Here is a 25,880-nt window from a genome sequence, read left to right as displayed (position 1 = left end):
CCTGGGCTGTAAACTGACAAACCTTCTTTGGAATAAAAGGGCTTTAGAGAATTAATATGGTACACCTTAGGCTTTTGGTTGGAGGTGGGGAATGCTATGAGATAATTAACAGCTCCTAGGCGCTCCTGGACCGTGAATGGCTCTTCCCACGACGCTTCCATTTTATGGGCCTGGAGCGCCTTTAAGACCATGACTTGGTCTTCTACTTTGAAGGAACACTCTCTGGCATGTTTATCATACCAGGCTTTTTGCTCTTTCTGAGCATCCTTTAGGTTTTTTTAGCAAAGGCTAAAGAGGCTCGGAGGGTGTTTTGTAGGTTGGTTACAAAGTCCAGACTGTTAGTTCCTGGAGAAGGTGTAAACCCCTCCCATTGCTGCTTCACCAACTGTAATGGCCCCTTAACCTTGCGGCCATATACAAGTTCAAATGGTGAAAACCCTAAACTGGGATGTGGTACAGCTCTGTAGGCAAAGATCAACTGCTGCAACACTAGGTCCCAATCATTGGAGTGCTTATTTATGAATTTACGTATCATGGCCCCCAAAGTTCCATTAAACTTCTCCACCATGCTATTTGTTTGATGGTGGTAAGGAGTGGCAACCAAGTGATTTACCCCTTTAGCTTCCCAAAGGCTTTCCATAGTTCCTGCCAGGAAATTAGTTCCTGCATCTGTGAGGATGTCAGAGGGGCAACCTACCCTGGCAAAAATGTCTGCTAGTGCCTGGCACACACTTTTAGCCCTAGTGTTGCTTAGAGCTACTGCTTCCGGCCATCGGGTGGCAAAATCCATGAAAGTCAGTATGTACTGCTTCCCTCTGGGTGTCTTTTTCGGAAAAGGACCCAGAATATCCACAGCTACTCGCTGAAATGGAACTTTAATGATAGGGAGTGGCTGGAGAGGGGCTTTGACCTGGTCTTGGGGTTTTCCCACTCTTTGGCATATCTCACAAGACCGGACATAGGTAGAAACATCCTTGCCCATTCCCTCTCAGTGGAATGACTTCCCCAAACGGTCTTTGGTCCTGTTCACCCCAGCATGGCCACTAGGATGATCATGGGCTAAGCTCAAGAGCTTGACCCGGTACTTAGTTGGAACTACCAACTGTCTCTGAGGATGCCAGTTTTCCTGGTGTCCACCAGAAAGAGTTTTCTTGTATAAAAGTCCTCTTTCTACAACAAACCTGGATTGATTAGAAAAGCTGAGATGCAGTGGGTTGCTCCGTGCCGCCGTCCAAGCACTTTGGAGGCTTTCATCTGCTTCCTGTTCAGTCTGGAACTGTTCCCTTGATGCTGGAGACATCAGTTCCTATTGGATTGTGGACCTAGGCTTGGTCCCTCTGGAGGCAATGTAGGGGATGGGGCTGTTTCCGTTGACTGTGAACCGCTCTCCGCTGGTGCACTATGTTGCGGTTCAGGCTCCGGCTGAGTCTCTGGTGTAGGGTTATCGGCTGCTGCCGGTTCAGGTTTGGTGGGGCCCTCTGGTATGGGGGTTTCAAGTACTGGATTCAGTGCTGGCAATGGGTCTGGTGCTGGTTGTTCCACCGCTTCCAGTTCTGGGACTGGCTCTGTCTGGGTCTCTGGGACTGGATCCACTACTGCTGTTGCAAACATTGGCCTGGGGTCTGGGTCCATCACCTCTGACCGGATCCTGGTAGAAGTTTTCAGAACAGAGCTAGGCGTGATGGCTTGTTTAGCCTGGCTGTGGGTGACCATTCCCACCCTCTTGGCTAGCTTCACATGATTGGCCAAGTCTTCCCCCAACAGCATGGGGATGGGATAATCATCATAGACTGCAAAAGTCCACTTTCCTTACCAGCCCTTGTACTGGACAGGCAACTTGGCTGTAGACAAATTGAAAGAGTTGGACTTGAAGGGTTGAATTGTCACTTGGATCTCTGGGTCGATTAAATTTGGGTCTACTAAGGAAGCATAGATAGCAGACACTTGTGCTCCGGTGTCCCTCCACGTGGTGACCTTCTTCCCACCCACAACTCACAGTTTCCCTCTGCTCCAAGGATATCTGGGAGGTATCTGGGCCTGAGGACCTCTGGTGTGATTCCAGTGCAATGAACTGTAATCTGTTGGGGTTCTTGGGGCAGCTGGCCTTCACATGCCCCGGCTCATTACATTTAAAACATCGTCCAGCTGATGGATCACTGGGGTGAGGTGGGTTGCTGGAGAATGGTGTGGCGGGACAATAAGGTGTCTGGAGGGTTCCTTGGGGGGTAGTTGGGGCCTTGGGCTGCCCCTGGTAGTAGGGTGTGGTCTGAGGTTGTCCCTTCTGGTATTCGCTCCAACTGCAACCAGCTTTTTTCTTTTCTGCCACCTCCACCCATTTGGCTCCAATCTCCCCCACCTCGATTACAGTTTTGGGCTTCCCATCGAGGATGTATCTTTCTATTTCCTCAGGAACACCCTCTAAGAACTGCTCCATTTGCATTAGGAAGGGCAAATCTTTTGGAGATTTAACACTTGCTCCTGATTTCCAGGCATCCCAATGTTTTACAGTGTGGTAGGCATGTCGGGTAAATGACATGTCTGGTTTTCACCTTAGGGCTCTGAACTGCCAACGGGAATGCTTGGGTGTTAGCCCCATTCTGACTCTCACCTTGGTTTTAAACAGTTCATACTTGTTCATGTGTTCCTTAGGCATTTCAGCCACCACCTCAGCTAAGGGTCCATTGAGCTGCAGCCTCAGCTCTACCATGTATTGGTCTGTAGAGATGCTGTACCCAAGGCAGGCCCTTTTGAAGTTTTCTAAGAAGGCATCAGTATCATCGCCTGCCTTGTAGGTGGGGAACTTCCTGGGATGTGAAATGGTACCTGGAGAAGGATTGCTATTTTGCTGAGCCTTTGCCTTCTCCATCTCCAGTGTATGCTTCATTTTTTTTCCCCCCTTGCCTCCAGAGCTCTCCTGTGGGCAGCCTCTTTGGCTGTTTCTGTTTTGGGCTCTGTCATGTTTGCCTCTCTGTTTTTAACTAACTTTACACCCGAGAGTTAGAAATAAAAACAAACAAAAAAACTTGGCTTGTAAAATTTTGCTGTGCTGTAATTGGATACCTATGTTCTCTGATAGTGATTGTCAGCCTACAGAAAAATCCTTAAAAAACCACCTAACACCTTTGTCTCCAGGCAAATAGACAGAAAACCCCTCTAGTTGCTCTTAGGTAAAAACCAAAAAACTTCAGGTGTGTGAAGACTTGTGAAGTTCCCTGCAGGAGGTTAACTACCCTGCCTTTACGTAGAGAAAACTCCAGCTCACAAAAGACAATTTCCTTTTGTCTCTGCTCTGGCCCCCAAGCAGAGACCAAAAAAACCACTCTAACTGCTTTCAGCTGAAAACCTGCTTTCCAGCAGCCCAAAGGAAAAAAAATTCCCTTTTTAAAATCTATGCTTCTTGTTCAAAAAAAGTCTCAAAATGATTTCAGGTTAATCCCACTGCTCTGCCACCATGTCAAGGTTCTTTCCCCACTCTGAATTCTAGGGTACAGATGTGGGGATCTGCCTGAAAACCCCCTAAGCTTATTTTTATCAGCTTAGGTTAAAACTTCCCCAAGGTACAAACTATTTTACCTTTTTCCCTTGGACTTTATTGCTGCCACCACCAAGCATCTAACAAATATATAACAGGGAAAGAGCCTGCTTGGAAACGTCTTTCCCCCCCCAAAATCCTCCCCAAACCCTACACCCCCTTTCCTGGGGAAGGCTTGATAAAAATCCTCACCAGTTTGCACAGGTGAACACAGACCCAAACCCTTGGATCTTAAGAACAATGAAAAAGCAATCAGGTTCTTAAATGAAGAATTTTAATAGACAAAAAAGCAAAAGAATCACCTCTGTAAAATCAGGATGGTAAATACCTTACAGGGTAATCAGATACAAAACAGAGAGAGTCCCTCTAGGCAAAACCCTAAGTTACAAAAAGTCACAAAAACAGAAACATCCATTCCATTCAGCACAGCTTATTTTATTAGCCATTTAAACAAAACAGAATCTAACACATATCTAGCTAGATTACTTACTAAGTTCTAAGACTACATTCCTTTTCTGTTCCCAGCAAGAACAACAGACAGAGAGAACCTTTGTTTCTCCCCCCTCCAGCTTTTAAAGTATCTTGTCTCCTCATTGATCATTTTGGTCAGGTGCCAGCGAGGTTATCCTAGCTTCTTAACCCTTTACAGGTGAAAGGGTTTTTCCTCTGGCCAGGAGGGATTTTAAAGGTGTTTACCCTTCCCTTTATATTTATGACATGGCTTCTGTCAATTTTCATTACTTCAGGCCTCAGAGGGCCGTTGCCCTGTGAAAGGATTAGAGTCACTCCGAAGTCTGAAAACATTGCTGCTAGGCACTACTGTAATACACACAATGGGTAACAACTGCTTGTAGAAATTTTTGAATAAGTAATTTCAAAATGTAAATTTTCAGTACAGAACTGCTGGAGCCGAGTAATTCTGTGAAAGTTAATGGAGGTTGTATAGCTAATCCCTTCACCAGCACTGAAAATGTCCCCCTAACCATGGCAGTGGATAGCAATATGTACTCTGTGTATCTCTGGGCAGGACTTTTCTGCTTCAAAAAAACACAGTATTGTTCTGCATATGCTCCTATATTTACATTCAGTCTTAACTGGACTTATCAATACGTCTCAGTCTGGAGAAAATCAGAACTGACTTGAACCTTCACCCATCTCTCAAAGTGAACCTGGCCTTTTTGCAGGTTCAAAAGTGTTAAGCTCCTGTAATTTTTTAATCTTTTTTTTTATTTTAGTGCAATTTCCTGCTTTCAGCCAGGACTGGAAGAGACAGTCGAGGAGATAATATATCATAGCGCCTCTGACACAGCTGAGCCCATCAATAGCTTGAAATCTCAGGAAAAAGCTTGTTCTTATGGGATTTTGAGCTCCTGTGGACTTTGCATTTTAAACAAAACAGACAAACAAACAAAACTTTTCACTGATGGGAAAGAGTAGATTAAATCAGAGGTTCTCAAACTGTGGGTTGGGACACCAAAGTGGGTCATGACCCAGTTTTAAAGGGGTCACCAGGGCTGGTATTAGACTTGGAGGGGCCAAAGCCAAAGCCCACAGGTTTCAGCCCTGGGCAGTGGGGCTTAGGCTTCAGCTTCAGCCCTGGGCGGCAGGGCTCAGGTTACAGGCCCCCCTGCCTGGGGCTGAAGCCCCTGGGCTTTGACATTGGTCCTCCCACCTGGGGTGGTGGGGCTCAGGCGGGCTCAGGCTTTGGTGCTCCCCTCCTGGGGTCATGAAGTAATTTTTGTTGTCAGAAGGGGGTTGCGGTGCAATGATGTTTGAGAACTGCTGGATTACTGTATTGTGTGCTGAGCAATTTCACAAGGATTTGGCTGCTGAACTATTGGCAGTCTAATGGGAAAGCTTGTTCTGGTGATAATAGAAGGAAAATAGTTTTTTAGCAAGAGATTGCAGATGAATAGCTGTCAGGAACAAAATCACAGCCTGTGTCATGGGCCTGGAAGAAGAGATGTCAATTGGGTGGGTGGTGCCTGGAATATTTGCTGCTTATATCTTTACATTTTCTCTTCTAAATTGTTAATGCCTGTTTTGTGCAAAGGGTCCCACAGCAGAGTAAGTCATGCCCCGTGTGACCTGTTTGTGACTGCTGTGCTGTGCCAATTGTGTGTTTCCTTCCTCTCTGTCCACTATCATTCCAACAGTATAAGCTACACACAATGGCACCCTGCCTGTGCCAGTTGAGACTCCTCATTTATGTCCTTGTTTGTTGGCTGAAATTCCTTCCTCACAATTGTGCCCCGTCAACATCATCAATCAACACCCCACCACCCCCAATAAAATTTCACTCACCTGCTAATGAGAATCTGTCATGGCTGGTCCATTGTCTCCATGTGGTCATTTACCAGTGGACGTTTATCTACTGACTCTGTACTATATTCCCAAAATTTTTTAAAGGGACTTACGGCAAAGATCTGATTCTTGGAGTGGGAAATCCCTGCTGACAATATCTATGACCTTCAGCCCCAGCGCTTTCTGTAACCAATCACGGCATGTTGGAAAGCAAAAGTTTTCCCTAGCACTTTGTTTGCTTTAGTTTCCAGAGTCACTGCAAACATAATTTAAAGCAACAGTTCTCCCTTTATTCAGATAAGTCAGTGCAAACACACATCAAACGTCCTTCATGCTGTCTGGGTTGAAGGTTTAACTACAATGCATGTGTAACATGCCCAATAGAAACCTTTAATGACGGAGTGAGGATCTAAAAATTTGGACGATGAGCGAGAACTCCAAACTCAAATGAGTGGAAACAATACATCTGGTAGGGAAAACTGGCTTAGTCACTCCTATTACTTTTCTAATGGCTGTAAATAATGCAATGTGATTGCTAAATTTTATGTAAGCGGAGTCAGGATGAGCTCCACCCTGACATCTGGTAGTGAGTTGTGGCAAGTTGTGCAAAAGAACTTCAGGGGCTGATCTCATTTGCATCGGCACACCCACCCCGCCTAGCATGAGCCCATAGCTGCCCAAATGGTCACTTTGGCTGCTGTGGGATCCCCAGTTTTTCGGTTATTGGGGCAGGAAGAATAAATTATTATTATCCTGATTATGTGAATCAAGGACAGTGGAACTGTACTTCGCCTTTTGTTATGATGGAGGGAATCGCCATCAACTAAGTAGCACTTGCTAGGCAAGGGACATGGGTTCTAAAACTCAGTGAATTGAGAGAGGCTGGGGATAGGTATTTATACCTGGTGGTATGGGTCCTCTGGTGAGGGTCTTACATGTTAATTGCACTTCCTTCTCTCTCCACCGAAATATCAGAGTTAATTTTGATTCTATTAGGAGTCTAGTTACAGGCTGCTGAGCTCAATTTGCTTTGGGCCAATGGTGTACCAGCACTGAGGCTCCCCTACTACAAGCTGAAATCACAAAAGAGCTGAGCTTACTAAGAGCTGAAATCACTGAGTATTGTGTTAAGTGGAGGGGCTGAAGATATGTTGCGGAGCAGTTTGTAGGATGGCTGGAGTGGCTCATGGCGGTGGTTGGCAGGCCAGAGTGATTTGTGGGACGGCTGGTGGAGCGGAGCCCCATGGAGAGGTGGAGGAATTGGTTTTAGACCACAGAAGGTGCCCCTTAACACTTGCGCGCCCCCCCCATCTCCACCCAGGTTGGGAGGTAAAACTCTGCAGATAAACTTTCAAACTCTGGCGCTGCACTGACTAGGGACAGAGACTTTTGGGTTGTTGGACTTTTGGGACTTTGAGTGACTTTGGGTTGCTGGACTCAAGAACCAAAGCGAAAGGGCACACCCCCATTTGCTTGGGGTGGGTTTTTTGCTCATGGGTTGTGTTATGAATCCTGTTGGTGGTGTGTCCCCAACATAATGCCACATTGTTTCTCTCTGTTATTAAAAGGCTTTTGCTACACTCAGACTCTGTGCTTGTGAGATGGGAAGTATTGCCTCTTGGAGGCGCCCAGCGGGGGCTGTATATATTTGTCCCAGGTCACTGGGTGGGGGCTCGAGCCGGTTTTGCATTGTGTTATTGGATTGAACCCCCTAGATACTGAACCCAGCCCTTGTTGCTGCCAATTCTGACAGGCAGAAGGGTTACAGCTATTTTTTAATTGCTGTTGTCTTTTAATTCCTTTTGTGTACGTAGCTAGTTATTGGTATGTATGAAGCAGAACCAGTCTCTTTTTGTGCCTTTTGAATCTATTAATCAAAATTCCCTTTGCAAAATGTTCTCTACAAAAAATACTTTGAGTTCTATGTAGGATTTGTACCTACATTTCTGTTGTCCCTAATCGGACCAATGGTCACTGGTGGTGGCTTAGGCGTGATGCTTCAGAATTCCTCTGGACAGCTGTGTAGTAAGTATCTAGGAAAGAGCTGATTTTTTGTGCCCCCTGAATAGTTCAGTTGATAACTTGAGGTATGCAATTTTAATATTTCTTTTTGTAAAACCCAGTGCATCTCTACTGAAATCAGTGCAAACCTTTCCATTGATTTTTATGGGAGTTGGATCAGGCCTTTAGCACAGAGTCATAGAAATGTAGGACTGAAAGGGTTCTCCACACTGAGGCAGGACTAAGGGCTAGTCTACACTGACAACGCTAAAGCGCTGCCATGGCAGCACTTTAACATGGCTTGTGTGGTCACGGCACAGCGCTGGGAGAGAGCTCTCCCAGGACTCTAAAAAAACCACCTCCACAAGGGGCGTAGCTCCCAGTTCTGGTGCACTGTCTACACTGGCACTTTACAGCGCTGAAACTTGCTGCGCTCAGTGTGTGTGTGTGTGTGTTTTCACACCCCTGAGTGAGAAAGTTGCAGCGCTGTAAATTGCCAGTGTAGACAAGCCCTTAGTATTATCTCTCTAGACCAGTGTTGCTCAATCTTTTTGATACCAGGGACTGGCTTGCTGCCTTCCTAAACTGTGTCAGGGAGATCTCAGGGACTGGAGGCGGTCCTCGGACCAATCGTTGAGAAACCCTGATCTAGACTATCCCTGGCAAATGTTTACTGACTTGTTCTTAAAAACCTCCAATGACAGAGATTCCACAACCCTCTAGGTAATTTGTTCCAGTGTTTACAATTAGGTTTCAGATTAGCAGCTGTGTTAGTCTGTATTCGCAAAAAGAAAAGGAGTACTTGTGAGACTCACGAAAGCTTATGCTCAAATAAATTGGTTAGTCTCTAAGGTGCCACAAGTACTCCTTTTCTTGTTCCATGATTGTTAATCCAGGCTGAGATTTAGATGGATCTTGTGTGGAGATTGTGGGCAGTGCAAGCTGGGTTTCGGGGTCTGTGAGCTAGTGTTTGTGAGTGTCCAGCAGTTTTAATGAAGACTCAACTGGAACCATGATTCATCTACAGCATGAGACACACCACAGCATGAAGCTGGATAGTCTTTTATTTCTTTTAAACCCACTTGCCATTAGCTGCATTCAACGTCTCCTTGCTGTAGTAGTATGGAGCAGTGTAAAGATGATCTGGTTTTGTTGTACCCTTCAGGATCTAAAAATCTTTCAGTTGACTCCTTTACGATTCTTCCCTTTATAAGACTAAATAAATCCTGAGTCTACAATTTCTCCTTGTATGCAAACCACATTATATCTCTAGCCAGCTTCCTTGGCCTTCTCTAGGCCTTGCCAATCTCACTGTTTTTTAAATATATAATTACTTTCCCCTCAGATCAATACAGCAAAATGAATACATGGTGCAATGTATAACACAAAATGTTAGCGCTACATATAAGGGATTCCATGAACATAGCTAGCCAGAGCAGGAAGCCTGAGAGCTCTATCCGTAGGAAGGAGCACTGTGACCATGGGAACAATTGCCTAAGATATGAGTGAAAATAATTAAGAAAGAAATGAACTCCCTCCCTGAACTGCCAAAAGCCCCTCTTGCCTCAAAGGGCCTGGAGGAGCAAGTAATCTTGTGACAGTAGGATCCATGCAAATCCAGGCTACATTTTTGACCCTTGGCCTGAGTGATTAGGCACTATCTGGGGCTTTGCCAGGCTATCTCTGTTAGGAGGAGAAATTGATGATAGTCAGGTATTTCTGTTGTGCAACACTGTTTTATTTACAAAACATGTAAACAAAGCGCTGTTTCCCTGGACACGGTAGGAACAAACAACAGAAGGCAGTTTCATTGTTCAGAAAGGAAAGTTTCTCTTTTTCAGCCAGTCTTGTGCCCCAAGCAGGGCCGGTGCAAGGATATTTTGCACCCTAGGCGAAACTTCCACCTTGTGCCCCCCCACCCCGCCTCCTTGACTCACACACAGTTGACACAAAGTATTAGCGAAATGATGCAGCAGCAATTGCCAGAGTCTTAGATCTGAAACAACTCAACAAAAATAGTTAGCCTCAGGCGACAACCTCCGAAAACTAGTAAACTTACCCATTCTGACAGGCTGTTTATCATGCTAACGGCTGCGCGCGACAAGAAAAATGGCGTCATTGCCACTGTCTACCGTAGTGAAGCAGTACACTTGTCCCATCTCCCCCACCCCCCCCGACACTCTCCCCGGAACACAGCCCTCCCCAGACCCCCCCGGCACACAACCCCCCCGCCTCCTCCTGGAGCCTGGCGAGACACACAGCGTCCCCGCCACCTCCCCCCAAAACCTGGACCAGCACACTCCGCCTCGCTCCACAGCCCCCTCCCCGGCCGGCTTGGCCCACTGGTCCCCCACTTCCCCCCCCCAAAGCCTAGCCCAGCACACAAAGAGCCCCCCCAGCCAGGCACACAACCCCCCTTCACAGCATCCAGCCAGACACCCAGCCTCCCCTCAGCCCCCCTCCTTCTTCTCCCCCCGACACACAGCACCCCCCCCACCTTCTCCCAACCCGGCACACAGCACACGGCTGAGTCCCGCTCCCGTTTCCAGAGCGTGGCACGCAGCTCCCTCTGGCCCAGCTCGCTTGCGCCTCAGCCTGGCCGGCCCACAGGACCCTGGCCACCGCTCCAGAGCTTGACATACAGCTTCTCCCCCACCCCCAGGCCGGCCAGCCATGCCATGCCGCCCCTCCCCCCAGATCCTAGCACACAGGGCCCCCCCCCCCCCCCCCGAGCTCCTGGCACCAGCAGGCCCCTGCCTCCCCCCGACAGGGCAGAGCCCCCCGGGCAGCACATGGAGCCCTCTCCCCAGCAGCCCGAGGCTTGCCCCGCCCCCACAGCCCAGATGCCCAGAGCTCTCTTCCTGCCGCCCGCCTCATCTCCTCAGGTCCGGGGGAGCCGGGGCTGGGCACGGGGCTGGCACCGCCCGGCTGCCTCTGCCCGGCTGCCTCCTACCTGTGAGCTCGTCGCTGCTCATCCCTCCAGAGCCCTTTTTGGCGCCCCCAAATCTTGGAGCCCTAGGCAGCTGCCTAATTCGCCTAGTGGTTACACCGGCCCTGGCCCCAAGGCACTCTGTCTCTTGGCTTTCTCCTAGGGCCACATTCACCACTTCACCTCTGGCTTCCTCTTGGCTTTCTGCTTAGACACACTGCAACCAGTCAATGCCCCAGTCCCTGTGTTTCCGCTCAGTCCCTAGGGAATCCCCCTGAACTATGATGATGGGTGATCACTCGTTACCGAGTGTGATCATCTTCCATGGGAGTTATGGGTCCTCAGGTGGCTAATAAGGCCAATCCTTGGTAAGGCAACTCCCATCTTTTCATGTACTGTGTATAGATACCTGCTACTGTATTTTCCACTCCATGCATCTGATGAAGTGGGTTTTAGCGCACAAAAGCTTATGCCTGAATAAATATGTTAGTCTCTAAAGTGCCACAAGGACTCCTCGTTGTTTTTACCTAGGTTTGTGATTGATTGCAGTCATTAACACCTTCGAACAAAACACTATATACTAAACTCCCTGCACTGGTGTTGCATTTCTAGCAGTTGTCAAAGTCAGTGAATTCAGTTTTCAGCATTTTGCAAGGGGAATATAACTTGTATTGATAATTTTTAATTGAATAGATCTCAGTCCTTCCTTAAGTGTAGCCTTTCTTACAGTCCTATTAATCTCTTTCCACATGAACTCACCAATATTAACTTCTAAATTTCTTTTCCCAGTTTTCTTTTCCAAGTCGGGAGTTACTGCTATATCTTAAGAGGTAGCACCCAAAACTGAACACGGTATCCAAACGAGAGGGCTCCATTGTTCAAATACTGTCATTATATTATGTTCTGGATTATTTTTACATCCCCTTATTAATGCACCCACACATCCTATTTGCATTTTTTTTATAACTTACCTTTTTTTTAAACAAATTCTCATTACAACAGTCAGATTTAAGAGCAAAGAAAGAACAAGTGTAGAACAATAGATATAAAGGGCTTGGTTCTTCCTCTAGCTAATGCCATTGATTCTGTCTGAGTCACTCCTGATTTTCATTGGAGTGAGTGGAGCATCAGGGTCTACATTGAGAAACACGTTTTTCCATGGATACTGAAAAGCAGTTTAATAAATAATTGCAGTGTACAATGTGTTGTTTGGATAAACGGTTCCCCCCCCCCCCCGGAAAGGTAACTTCCTGGCAGAGAGATGATTTAGACTGTGGAATGGTCTCCCCAGGGGAGTGCTGGAATCCCCACTGCTGTAGATCTTTCAAAGTGGCCCAGACAAAGCAAGAGAAAATGCACTGTAGGGAACAATTCTGCAATGGCAGGGAGATGGGATTGGATCTCTTTGCATCTCTCGCCCCGATCCATGTGGGTACACATTTCTTCCCATACCAAGCACTCTTGGGGTTCCATTAAGGTGCAAGAGTCCACTCTGATGCAGCTAGTGGCTGGATTAGGGCCACAGTCTTTACTTACAGTAGTAATTAGGGTGACCAGATGTCCCGATTTTATAGGGACAGTCCTGGTATTTGGGGCTTTTTCTTACATAGGCTCCTATTACCCCCCACCCCCGTCCCGATTTTTCACACTTACTATCTGGTCACCCTAGTAGTGATCCCTAACCTTTTCCACCCTGGGACCTCCTCTCATGTATAAGCATGCACTCCCTGACATCTGGTTGCAACCCCTCTCTGGGCTGAGAACCCATGACTTGTATGATACTCAGGCAAACCAATCCCAGGGCTCAAGGACACTTTGAAATGAACTGCTATCTAAGAGACTGAATAAACATTAGAAAGGGACAACAGGACCATGAAGAAAAACATCCCATCTGACTTTTTAGCCATTAACTAGAACAGAGCCATCCTGCTCTCCCCCACACCACCTTACTTCTATTGAATAGCTCTGACTCTCATGAGTAGCTTAACTGCTATTGCTAGAAAGTTAAATGTCTTTCTTCTGAACTGATCCAGTTCAGATGGAATGTTTTCTTGTACGGGAAAGTGGTTCAGATTTAACTCTGGATTTGGGTCACTTATCCACACTAACTGCCAATTTCTTTCTCTCAAAGGATCCTGCCTGGTCTAGTATGCTAGTATTTAGGGAGACGTCTAGTGGTGAGCCTTCGCTGTACATAACCAGTTCACTGTGTGTTTCCCCCCTCTGTGCAGCTTCCAGGAGACGCTGTGGGTGAGGTGTTTCTTTTAATCTGTATGCTTCTTACCTGTTTTTCATAAGGGTGAGCATTGTGATGAGCGAGTAAGTGCATGAAGCGTTTGTGGGATCTCTTAGGAATGTCGTTTGAGCTGCACCCCACCAAAGGTACAGCAGGGAAAGTGTTGATTTGTCTGTGTAAGTGTAAATGCCTCTGCAGTGCCGGGTGGGCCTTATCCTATAGACTATAGGACATGCCTCCCACAGGACAGTGACTTGAAAAGAAGACCTTGATTGATTGTTTAGGAAAGGACATGCTAGGGCAGGTTGGACACCCTGGCAAACATGGTATTAAGTTTTTACTGCAGGTACGTCTTTCAACTTACAACCTCGCTAGAAGTCTCAGGACCAGTTCAACAGTGGGTCAAATTAGGCGCTTTCCCCTTTTCTAACTCAGAATGCTTTTAATAATCTTGGGATTGTATTGTGTGACATGTCTCACAAACAGTTCCCCTTTGCTCTGACTTTGAATGGGATACACTGGGCAAAAGTGCCACCTTGATTTTCACACACATTGTAAGCAGAGTGGTCACTTTGGATAAGCTATTACCAGCAGGAGAGTGAGTTTGTGTGTGTGGTTTTTGGAGGGGGTGGGGGGGGCGAGAAAACCTGGATTTGTGCTGGAAATGGCCCACCTTGATTATCATACACATTGTAAAGAGAGTGGTCACTTTGGATGGGCTATTACCAGCAGGAGAGTGAGTTTGTGGGGGCGGGGCGGAGGGTGAAAAAACCTGGATTTGTGCTGGAAATGGCCCAACTTGATGATCACTTTAGATAAGCTATTACCAGCAGGAGAGTGGGGTGGGAGGAGGTATTGTTTCATGGTCTCTGTGTATATAATGTCTTCTGCAGTTTCCACAGTATGCATCCGATGAAGTGAGCTGTAGCTCACGAAAGCTCATGCTCAAATAAATTGGTTAGTCTCTAAGGTGCCACAAGTACTCCTTTTCTTTTTGCGAATACAGACTAACACGGCTGTTGCTCTGAAACCTGTTCTGGAAAGAATTACCGGCTGCCTGGCTCTTTAAGAAATCTCATGACCTAATCCGGGTTTAGCCCAGACTCTGTTCCAGGTGGCACACAAATTCTCTTGTTTTGTGAGATTTCTCTGATGGTGTGACACAGCAGAAAGAGACTAATGTCAGACAGAAAGCACTCCCTAGTCCAATATTGAGCTAGAAAGGAGGTTGACTGGATTTCTGTGCTCATCTTGAATGGACGCTAGGTACAGCTCCCGAAGGAAAAGACTCTGAATTAGAGTTCTATGCTCATCTGCAACAGATTCTGGCTCCTATATGTTTTGGGTTTTTTCAATACTGAATAACAAACATACTTGCTTTCTGGAGCTGTATCTGAAATCCCTTCGGGAACGGATATTTTCCAGGGCAAAGCAGCAGATCCTTCTCATGAGGACAGAGAGGGCACAATTCCCTCTGCATGTTGCCTCCCAGTTAAAGCAAGCTGGCATTTTAACTTAGGCCCAGATTTACATTTAACAGGAACAAGCTTTTACAGAAGCTGAGGCCAGTGGTGCAGTGTTTGCATTGTTGTTTTAAAGTGTCCTCCAAGAGAACTGTGTTCCAGCCCACCACCATTCCCCTGCTGTCAGATGGGCTGGCTCTACCCTATAGGAAGGCCACAGGGGCTGTCGAAGGGGGCAGAGAGAAGGAGGCAGCAAGGGCCCCGTTCTGACGTACGAATTAGGCTCATTCTGAAGCTTGAATGCAGCATTGGTCCAGTCTCTGTGTTAATCCATTTTGCTCTCTGGATGTGCTGGATACAATTGCTTTGTCCTGGATCTCAGGGTACTTCAGGCAGTTGTCAAAATTCTGCATAGCACCTTTCACACGCTGCCTCTGCTTTGATCCCTCTCCCACTTCCTAGTTAGCCTGTGCCTCACTTTCTCTCATCTCCTCTTTCTCTTCTTTTTGCCCCTCCCTACAGATCCTCAGCTCTGAGAGCTACCTCTAGTGGCCAAAAGAGAAAGTGCAGGTGCAATCCTTCCTCCCTGCTGCTCTGTAGGTGACAGAGTAACACCAGGGACTAATGTGTGACCATCAGCAGGTGTGTCCATCCTCAGACAGAACCAGCACAGCATGTTGTACAGCTTGAATTCTGCCAATGCCAGGAAAAGGACTTTCACACCTTCCATGTAGTCTCTTGTTGGGATTTTGTGTGTTTTATTTCTCCTCCTTTTCGCAGGAGGATGCATTTCCCCCAGTTTCCCTCCTACTGCAGTGCCAATGCTGTTCCCTTTAAGAGGGTGTGACTTCAGTGTCAGAAATTCTGGCATGAAAAAGAACTAACCCTGTACTAAAAATCTTTACTGTAAAGAGCATAAAGCTTATTAAGAGAACCTAGCGGCTGCTACTTTGCCACGCAGTGCCACAGAACAGGATTAGAGGAATCGCCCTCTGAAGTTCAGTGAAGTAGAAAGGCTGAAGGCTGTTTACAGATAAATTTCAAGGTAAACTGCAATGTGTCTGTAGTCTCTGATATAAACTGTCATCCTCTTTTTTTCCCGCTCATGCTGTCCAGGGGCCCTAGACTTGCGGCCACTACTGCAGCAATCCTCAACCTTTTCCACCCAGTGACCTCCTCTTACGTCCTGGGACAGCCCCTCGTGTTTGGCAAATGTGGGAAGTGCAGGGGGACTGTGACCCTCTGACACCTGATTGTGACACAGAGGTTGAGAACCCCTGCGCTGCTGCACGTGGAGGGCACTGAGCGCAGAGGGACTAGGTACATGTGCAATGAAGATGGGAGAACAGCGACTCAGCCGCTTTCCTCTGCCTTTAACCCAAAGGAAGCCCCTCCGTTCCACCTAACAGAACGTAGGGAGCCCTTTGGAGCGGAGCTCTGCTGTGCAGAAGAGGTACACTGCTGTGTGGGCTCCCCAAATTCCAGCCCTTCTGTGCAGTGGAGTTCTAACAGTTCTGCTGCATATGGGTCCCCTGCACTTCAGAAGTGTGGAACAGGATTTGCCTCTCTGGAATAGACTTCTCTCTTCACTGTCATTGGTCTGGATTGACTGTGATTCTGTGGCTTGCAAGGTAGCTCTGCAAAAGGCACAACTGGTCTTAGATAAATACAATACAGTCCAAACAATTTCTGCCTAGCAGTGCTCGTTCAAAATTCTCAGTGTTTTCAGGGTGTGAAAATACACACATATTCTTTGCTTATATCTCCTGTAGCACTGTGGCTCACGATCAGCACTTCCCCTTCAAGTGATGATAAAATGGGCCTATGTAGTGCAAAGTGGGGGATAAAGCTTACTGAGTAAATACACTTGGTGAGTTATTGATAGTCTCACCACTGTAACGACGGTCAGTAAAAGCTGCCCAGTTAGACAAGCTGCTAAATGCATCTTCTTTTCTCTTGTAGAGCAGAAAAACTCAGACTGCTCCAGATTAATCTCCTGGTGGACGAAGTTCTCTCTCTGGTTCTGCAGCCTCATCAGAGAACTCCATTGTACCTACACAAACTACCAAAAGAGCAAGATCTCCTCAGAAGGCGTATGGGTCCTGCATGGGAATAGTAGCACCAGTAGCACTTCCAAAGATGTGTGTATGAGTGGATATGACACTCCCTCATTGAGAGTGTTGCAAGAACCCACTCAAGTAGGAGGCACTTTGAATCCCTTCCTCAGTGTATTGTCTCCTGCTTCCTGCCACTCTGCCCACGCACTGCTTCAGAGCCCATGGGCCTGGTTCTCCTCTATGCAGAATTAACTGCACTGAAGTCAGTGGATTTGCACCAAGGCAGGGCAAGGGGGAGAAGAATCGGGGACGTTCATTTTGTTGCAAGGTTACATGGAGCAGAGCTGCACAAAACCGGCCCATAGACCCTACGGAGGCTGAGCTCCGAGCTTGTGATGCAGAACCATCTTCCCCTGCATCCCTTTTTGTTCTCTTCTCTTGCCAGCCCTCCCATCAAACAAGTGATACAATACCTCTGCTCCCCTGCCCCATCATGGCATTGTCAAGTGCAGAGTCATGGCGACAAACCCATTATTTACTATTCTGATCATTCACTTGTTGCTAGCATTAGTCGAGTGTCCTTTGCTTTTTCTGGCTAGGCCCCTACTATGGCCAGAAAACCGCATGACCCATTGTTCCACAACAGTGACTCCACAGACCTATCACTCAGGGGTTTTGTTTTCAAATTAAATTCAGTAAAGTCTCCCAGGTCCCTGAGTCTTGGCTCATATGTTCCAGAGAGCACTGATTGGTTTTCCACATCCCTGGTCTTCTACATCCCTATTAGAAACATGAAGATCCTGCTCCCAAGTGATCCCCACTCTCTAGTTCTCCAGCAGCAGCTCCTGCACCTTGCACTCCTAAGTCCTGGGATGCAGCTAGCTGACCCTCTTGCTGACAAGCACTGAATGGGATGTCCTTTGGAACCCAGAAGTACTGCTTTTCAGTCTGCTGTTGAATAACACTAAGTACCTGCTTCCCAAATAGTACTCTCAGCCCCTGCCAGCCTCACGTGATACAAGACTGGTACCAGGGACAGTCTGGGTTGCAGTCAGCTTTGTAGGGTTCAAAGAGCTCATGTTTGGGGAGGGGCTGTCTTTGGCTTCTGGGACTATTGAGGTGCTGTCTGGAAAAGAACTGACCCTGTTTCTGTGTTGACTTTTGGAAACATAGTGAAAAACCACAATAACTCTTTGTGGAAAATATTGTAATGTTTCATTCCCACCAGTCCTCTAATTTGAACAAAGGCAGCCTTTGAATTTCATTAACTAAAAGGGTTTGTTTTTATTTTCTGGGAACATTTTAATTAATTTATTTAATGTGCTTATTTTATTCCATTCTATTAAAATCAGCCAGGCCCTGGGCTGAGCCTGCACTGTACTGTCAGTGGCGTGGCTAGGATTATATGAAGTGGTTTGTACAGAGAGCCAGGTGAAAGAGAAAAAGCCAAATAGGGTTGCAGAAAGTGCATTTCATGGGTCCTCTGTCTGCCAGGGGAGAGGGCTGGACTGGCAAGCCATCACTGTCTGTCTCTCATGCTGTGTGATAGGTAGACCAAACCATGACACGTTTCTCCCCATTCCCACAGCCTGATGGCTTCACTTCCTGTCCTACAAGAAGAGACGTTGTTCCGAAAGGTTTTCTGGAGCTATCGAATCCCAGCCCTGCTCTATGTGCCGCAGTCCTGCACCATCCTGGCATTCGCCGAGGAGCGGGAGGATGAGGTGGATGAACACGCCAAGCTGATAGCAATGCGCAGAGGCACATATGATGGGACTACCCATCGTGTTCAGGTAATGCACATTTCATTAAAGCTGCTTTGGCTTTGGTTCACTTACTCGGGGGGCAGTACACTGGGTGCGGGGCCAGGACAGGGAACCAGAGAGATGAGGGTGTAATAGGCTTGCTGGGGCACCTTGGGATACCCACTGTGGTTCAGGGAGCCAGCTAGAGAGAGACAGGAACAGAGGGGCTGCTGGCGTGGATCCAGAGACACAAGACAGAGAGAGGCAGGCTGGGGGGTAAGCCTGGTGGGAGGTGGTGAAAACAGGAGGTAAATAACTTTTCATTCTGGTAAAACAAATATCTAGCTTACAAATAGTCAAAAATTGCTACACCGCACAAAAGTGTGTATGGGATGTGCATATGGGAACTGGTTCATGTGTGTAGCCCATCAGAGTGAATTGGCTAACTTAATAATTCACCTGTTAATGACAGCTAGGCTGGTGGCAAGCTGGGGGCAGTTGATGCTCGATCCATTTGTAATAACTTCTAACAGCTGCAAATATATTAAAATACAGTATCTGTGGGATTATATCCCTCTCCTCTGGTCCTTCAGATGTGGCTTGTTGTCTTAGATCAGTGGTCTTCAACCTTTCTTCATTTGCGGACCCTTAAAAAATTTCAAATGGAGGTGCAACCCTTTTGGAAATCTTACCCATAGGCTGCGGACCCACAGGGGTTCACAGACCAGAGGTTGAAATCCACTGTTTTAGATTTTAAGCTCTTCAGGACCAAGACCCTGTCTCTGCCTATCACAAGTGGGGTCTCAGAGCACTACAGTTATATATATATTCAGTAATAATGACACATGTAACCCCACAATAATTCAGTTAGATAGAGTTCAGCTGGTCAGAAAGAGATTTGGTGATTTCTGTCTGCACGCTGAGATTTATTAAAATAAAAATATACAAACCCCACAAAGGAAAATATTAGTTAAATATGCCAGGTAAAGACAAAGACTAAAAATGATCAATCAATGGCTGTACTTGGGAATCATCTTCTAGTTGCAGTGCAACTAGTACAAAGACTAGATGACCCTTGCGGTCCCTTCTAGCCCTGTGATTCCATGGCCATGCTGTGTGCTATTAAATATAAACAAAAGACCGAGGGAATTGGGACTTGTGGGATCTGTACCCCAGCTCTGCTTCTGACTTACTGTGTCTCTTCAGGCAAGTCGCTAAGTCAAAGTTTTCAAACATGGATGACAAAAGCTAGGTACCTGACTCCATATTCAGGCATCTCAATGACTTCAGTGCGATCTCTAGGTGCTTGGCACCTGTGAAAACCAGTCTCGTTATTTAGCTTTCTGAATAACACAGCAAGTCAGTGGCAGCGCTGGGGCATAAACCATTGACTTCCAGTTTCTTGCTCTAACCACTAGATTTTCTTCTTCTGCCCCTTGTTTCCTGCCTGTATCTTTTATACAAGGATCCTTCCTCTGTAACACTGATTTATTTTTTCCCCTTGTCCCCCTTTGCACTCCCACATGGCAGTGGAATAAAATGAAGACCATTGTCAATGCTCAGCTGGAGGGCCACCGTTCCATGAACCCATGTCCTGTGTACGATGAAGTCACTGGGAACCTCATTCTGTTCTTTATAGCTGTCCCAGGAAAGGTCTCTGAAAACTACCAGATCAAGACAAAGACTAACTTGGTCCATCTGTGCCAGGTCACCAGCACTGATAATGGATGCTCCTGGAGCCCTGCGAAGGATCTCACTGAGACTGTCATTGGCACAGCACACAAGGACTGGGCCACCTTTGCAGTGGGACCAGGCCACGGTTTACAGTTGCTCAATGAGGCTCGGAGTCTCGTGATTCCTGCCTACGCCTATCGGATACTTGACCCTGGGAAAAAACCCACCCCACATGCCTTCTGCTTTGTTAGTTCTGACCACGGGAAGACCTGGGCAATGGGGAACTTTGTGGCAAAGGAGAGTGCTCTGGAGTGCCAGGTAGCTGAAGTGCACAGCCAAGGAGAGAGGGTGCTATACTGCAATGCTAGAAGCAGCCAGGGAGCCAGAGTCCAGGCTGTGAGCTACAACCATGGGATGGATTTTGATAGTGGTCAGCGGATTGAGAAGCTGGTAGAACCTCCCCATGGCTGCCATGGGAGTGTTACTGGCTTCCCAAGTCCTGCTAACATGAAGTCAGGGTGTCAGGACAGCTGGGTGCTCTACTCTCACCCCACAGACCCAGCTGGGCGGAGAAATTTAGGAGTGTACCTCAACAAGTGTCCCTTAGATCCCGCGTGCTGGACAGGACCCACTCTCATCTTCAAGGGCTTGTGTGCTTATTCAGATCTGCAGCACATGGGGCAAGGCCCTGATGGCTTCCCACTGTTTTGCTGCCTGTTTGAGTTTGGCACCAGCTCGCAATACAAAGAAATTGTCTTCCTTATGTTCACTTTGAAACAAGCCTTTCCATCCGAGTGCTGAGCCACAGTGGACAGGCCCATTCAGTGTCTGCCTGAGAATCACCTTAGCTGACACTTCACTGGCATGTCTCACCTGTCAGCAAATGGCTTTTATCCCCTGCCTTTGTCCTGGCTGAGAAGCCATATGAAATGGATTGCTTTTCTTTTGCTGTTTCCTCCTCCACCCCTTCCCGCCTGGCTGCCTTTTTCAGCACCAAATAGCAAGAGTGAATGTGATTTTCATATAGCGCCATTCAGACTCACCAGCGCAGCCAGTGTGTGGGCAGATGTGGTGTCCGTTACCTGCTCAACATTATTTAATAGACTGCCTGGGATGCTCCTTTGAAAGTGGACATCATTGGTATCCCCTGTGCTTTGCAATAATGTCATCCCTACCTTTACCCCTTATTCCTCCCCTACCCCGTCTCTCCTGAAATCCTTCTCTGGGCCATCAGCACATTGTGTTCTGAAAACCGCACCTCCCTGCTCTCTCAGCTTCTGGGGAGCCAGGATGCTGTGGCCGGATTGTTCTCTTTCTCATATCATACTATGCCATCCTCTGTCTTCTTCCCTGGCTTCCCACCCATTTCTGGATCATAGAATCATAGACTGGAAGGGACCTCGAGAGGTCATCTAGTCCAGTCCCCTGCACTCAAGGCAGGACTAAGTATTATCTAGGCCATTCCTGACCGGTGTTTATCCAACCTGCTCTTAAAAATCTCCAATGGTAGAGATTGCACAACCTCCCTAGACAATTTATTTCAGTGCTTAACCACCCTGACAGTTAGGAAGTTTTTCCTAATGTCCAACCTAAACTGCCGTTGCTGCAATTTAAGCCCATTGCTTCTTCTCCTATTCTCAGACGTTAAGGAGAACAATTTTTCTCCCTCCTCCTTGTAACAACCTTTTATATACTTGAAAACTGTTATCATGTCCCCCCACAGTCTTCTCTCCTCCAGACTAAACAAACCCAATTTTTTAAATCTTCTCTGATATGTCATGTTTTCTTGACCTTTAATAATTCTTTTTGCTCTTCTCTGGACTTTCTCCAATTTGTCCACATCTTTCCTGAAATGTGGCGCCCCGAACTGGACACAAGACTCCAGCTGAGGCCTAATCAGTGCGGAGTAGAACAGAAGTATTACTTCTCGTGTCTTGCTTACAGCACTCCTGGATCCAGTTCAGGATTGTTCTCCTGGAATTCAAGACCTTCCCTGGATGCACTCCAGTCTAGCTAATATCTACCACTCATGGGCCTCCAATCCCAGCCTCTTCTCCTAGGTAGCTCTTTCTCTTGCACTGCCCCATGCAGCTGGATTTCTCACCGCCAAGAAAACCTCAGTCACTCCCTCTCTTGAAATCTTACGTGGTCCAGCCTGTTCCCTTTCAAACACGGGGCTAGCTCCAGTAGATCACTTGCAGGCAGAAGACCAGATCTTAAGAAGGGGGAGGGGGGAATTTGGCCTGCATCAGAACTACAGGGTTAGGCCCAATAAGCATGGCCACTAATGGTAATTTCAAGTTTACTATGTTGAGAGGGATGAAGTGAGCTGTAGCTCACGAAAGCTTATGCTCAAATAAATTGGTTAGTCGCTAAGGTGCCACAAGTACTCCTTTTCTTTTTCTTTTTGCAAATACAGACTAACACGGCTGTTACTCTGAAACCTATGTTGAGAGGGGAGATGCATGAATGTCCTGTTAACCAAGGAGTGGGCCGTGAACCATCGGAGTTGTAGTGTTTTCTGAGAATTCTAAATAAAACAGGCTGGAGATTGCTCTTATAATCTCTGGCAAGTCCAGGTGGCTAGAAAGCATGATTAGCCTTATTATACAGCATTTTCTGTGTACGTGGCCCTGTAAAAGAGGTGCAGTGTGTCAAACCGCTAATGGGTCCCTGCCTCAATTGGCTCACAAGAACACAGTGTAATACAAGGAAACACAGGCATGAGCATATTCTTGCCAGAAGGATTTATGGAGTAGATGGATCTTCAGGAGTTGTTTTTTGAAGGAAGCCGCCTGGCCTATGGTGAGTCATAGGGTTAGAAGGGACCCGCAAGGGTCATGTACTCTAACCCTCAAGGGAGTAAGAGGTTCTGGTAGATATGTGGTGTGGTGTGAAGGAAGGTACAAAGTTGGTTGGGGGAGGGGGGTTATGACCAACTTATTGAATGTTTATTTCATTACAGCACTGTGGCCAATGGTAAACTACAATGAAAAACTGCTCACAAGTTCAAAAACCAAATGATGCAGCACATCCACACACTGGTGCCAGGGGTCTTTGGCTACCAAGCATGAAAACACATTTGTACACCTTCCCATAATATATATTTACATAAATATATATTTTGATTAAAATTCCAGGCAGACAATTTAAAAAAATTATTGATGAGGATGAGCCTCAGCAATCCATTAATTGCCCACTGGAGAAAAACCACATTTGAACTACTGCGTCTCTATTCCAGAGTAAAAATGAAATGCTTCCCAAAGTTTGTGATCCTCTATTGAGCATGAAATTCCAACAGTATTTATTCCAGGTGGGTGGCAAAGGGAGTGACCAGAAATTAATCAACAGCAAACACCAGGGAAGGGAGGGTAGAGGTGTAGGCTGGGGTGGAAGTATGGAGAGCTATGGAAGTTTTACCCAGTTCTCTGGACAGTATTCTGTTCCTGCAGAAAGATGCAGTCCAAGGTATTTGCAGTATAACAGACTGGGTGTGTGTGTGTGTGTGTGCCTGCACAATGGCTCCAAGGGAAACATATTTATTTGCTTTATTAGTGAGGTAAAGTATTTGCTTTTTGGGGCTCTAGCAGGGCCTTTCCATGCCAGTTAGAGCAGTGACCCATGTAGGACTGTGTCAGGTTGACACTACCATTGCCTGTTGGAGTTTCTGCATGCTTGAGTGCCCTCTTGCTTGCTTCTTATTGTGTTCCTGGCTTTTGAAAGGGAGAGGGTGAGCCTGCAGCAGCTGGAGGCCCACAAAAGCATTCTTGCGTGAGAGATCTGGGTGGCTGTTTTAAAAGAATACTTCCAGATCTCACTTAATTTCCCTTACTCCACTAGTTCTGCCTGAAGGCACCTGCAGTAAACAGGTCTGGCCACCCTCGGCACAGACTGGGGAACAAAGCATGATAGGAACTATGGAATCTCATAGCCAGCTCAAAGAAATCTGTAATTTCCCACTCCACTCCCCTCCCCAAGCTGCAGACTAACTAACAGGTTGGGCTGGAGAAGCTACAAAGTGAGAAGCAATTTGCTGGCTGATAAAAGAATGTCACTTGGCAGGTTTGTTTTCAGATCTAGGCCAGAGGCCAAAGTGCCCCCTTGTGGCCAATAGCATATTACTATTGCCTGACCAGCTTCTGGCTATTTTAAGCAAAGTGCTCTGGTTTGGAATCTGCCCTTAGGTTTAACCTCTCTTGTCATTAACATTAGGAAACGCTTTCTGTTCCGTGATACGTGGGAGCCTCTCTGGGCTCTTCTCATCTGGCCACGCTCAGCAGTAGCCATTGAGAGCAGGTGAGAGGACCTTGTTGACAAACCATGCAGTGTGATGTTGTGTGTTCTCATGGGGTGACTGACTGCTGGGTGCTTTGAGCCATAATGCAAATAGCACTGATCCAGTGCACCGGTGCTTTCACAATCGCAGGTGCTGGCACACACTGTACTACTTTGGCCGTTGGGTTTTGTGTGTGCGTGCTGGGTGGTGTAATATGCAGGAGGACAGACTAGCTGATCTGGTGGTGCTTTCTGGCCTTAGCTCTCTGGCTGAAAACCCAGTTCATGTAATATGTGCATCCTACCACCTCTGATAGACCAGGTGGAATAACATCCCCCCACTGGGGAAAAAATGTTTTGGCTTTGTCCATAGGCAACTAAGACTTCAAATGTGATTGTCCAACACCGCAACGTGTCCCAGTTCTTTGGCTGTGGCATCATTCTCTCAATTATAATGAAATATAGCTGCTGCTGTGGTTGTCCAAAGGGTTACTTTCCAGGCTGCTGCTTCTGCTTTGGATTCTTGTGCCCGGCTTTCCCGTTTTTATTCTCTTGTTTTACAATGGGCACCAATCCAGACGTGTGCCACTTTGCTGGGATTATGATATCACAGTATCTTCTGAGTAGAAGAAGAAAACAGTGCAAGTACCTGTCCTGGTGGTGGGCCCTGCGGTTTTAATGTCGCCTTCCATATAGTGATACCCATCATAGAGACTGCAGGGTGCAACAAGATCACTGTGCTTTCCCCCCAGTGGTATATATGCCAGTTCTTGGCAAGACAACTTCCAAAATCTCCTCTTCCCATGGAAGAGCTAATCAGATCTCCTGAACAGCTCTTCTCCAACACAAACACACACACAAGGAAAGTTCACTGCTGCAGGAGTTACGGTAAGTGAGGCTAGAGAACAGACTACTGTCTCTGGGTAGGGCAGTATGATTCACACTCCATTCTTTGGGAATCAGGCGTCCGACTCCAGGGGTCCACACACACTAACCACATGGCAATCCCACTGTAGTCTTTTCCCACTGTGATAGGACTCACCCACCAGCAGCATAAGAACTAGGCCCCATCGTCTTTTGAAACAATGTCCTCCACATGCCACATGAGACCATGCTGCAGTTTATGGTGTTACAGTGGGATTAATCTTTTAACGACTTAGGAACTGGACTGAGCGCTATTTTGGGGCAGGATGCCACCTGCCTTTTTTTTCTGAGGTCCACCTCAAACACATGTGGCATACCCCAGCTTCTCTGCATATCTGAGCTTGGGTGTTCTGCACAACTGGGCACAGTGGCGCCTTCAGCCATATGCATGGTACATGCCATTGGCAGGGGTGCCAGTTAAGGGGCAGGGCCACCGGTGTGGAGGAAGGGGGAGTTTGCCCCAAGCCCCCCATTTGAGAGGACCCCCAAACTGAGTGGTGGTGTGACCTGATGTGCTGGTTGGCAATGCCAGTCACTGAAATGGGGCCTAGCTGCTCCTCCATCATGACATTTGAAGTTAAAGTGAGAGTGGTTCCACTGTGAGTACCATGTAAAACCTCTCTGGGGCACCCCTCGCTGGAATTAGCATATCTGAAGGAAGACGCAGCTCAGAGTCTTCCAAAAGCTGACACCTCGCTGAGGTACCTGCAGGAATATTTTCAGCCACAGATAAACATTAA

At 47.1% G+C, this 25,880-nt stretch overlaps 1 protein-coding gene across 3 annotated transcripts; it reads left to right on the top strand.

The window, feature by feature from the left end:
- Positions 1-12,948: 12,948 nt before the first annotated feature.
- NEU2 (neuraminidase 2) lies at positions 12,949-22,827 on the top strand. 3 transcript variants are annotated; one of them, XM_074963010.1, is made up of 4 exons: positions 15,340-15,510; positions 16,428-16,606; positions 18,111-18,315; positions 19,798-22,827. In XM_074963010.1, exons 2-4 carry the CDS (start codon positions 16,572-16,574, stop codon positions 20,740-20,742), a joined length of 1,185 nt encoding a protein of 394 aa, XP_074819111.1. In that variant the 5' UTR covers positions 15,340-15,510; positions 16,428-16,571; the 3' UTR covers positions 20,743-22,827. The 3 variants fall into 3 exon arrangements, with proteins under 3 accessions (XP_074819113.1, XP_074819111.1, XP_074819112.1); XM_074963011.1 differs by having other exon boundaries at positions 16,428-16,663; XM_074963012.1 differs by lacking the exons at positions 15,340-15,510; positions 16,428-16,606 and adding an exon at positions 12,949-13,016.
- Positions 22,828-25,880: the final 3,053 nt, after the last annotated feature.

The sequence above is a fragment of the Natator depressus genome, chromosome 9 (assembly GCF_965152275.1).
Source record: "Natator depressus isolate rNatDep1 chromosome 9, rNatDep2.hap1, whole genome shotgun sequence".
NCBI classification, from domain to species: domain Eukaryota; kingdom Metazoa; phylum Chordata; order Testudines; family Cheloniidae; genus Natator; species Natator depressus.
This window is presented reverse-complemented; position numbering and strand designations above follow the sequence as displayed.

Bases quoted from the DNA above. Each gene is read 5' to 3' on its own strand.
- NEU2 (XM_074963010.1), top strand. From the start codon at position 16,572: ATGGGAATAGTAGCACCAGTAGCACTTCCAAAGAT. The intron at 16,607-18,110 runs GTGTGTATGAGT...CCATTCCCACAG, and splicing joins CCAGTAGCACTTCCAAAGAT to CCTGATGGCTTCACTTCCTG. The intron at 18,316-19,797 runs GTAATGCACATT...CCCACATGGCAG, and splicing joins GGACTACCCATCGTGTTCAG to TGGAATAAAATGAAGACCAT.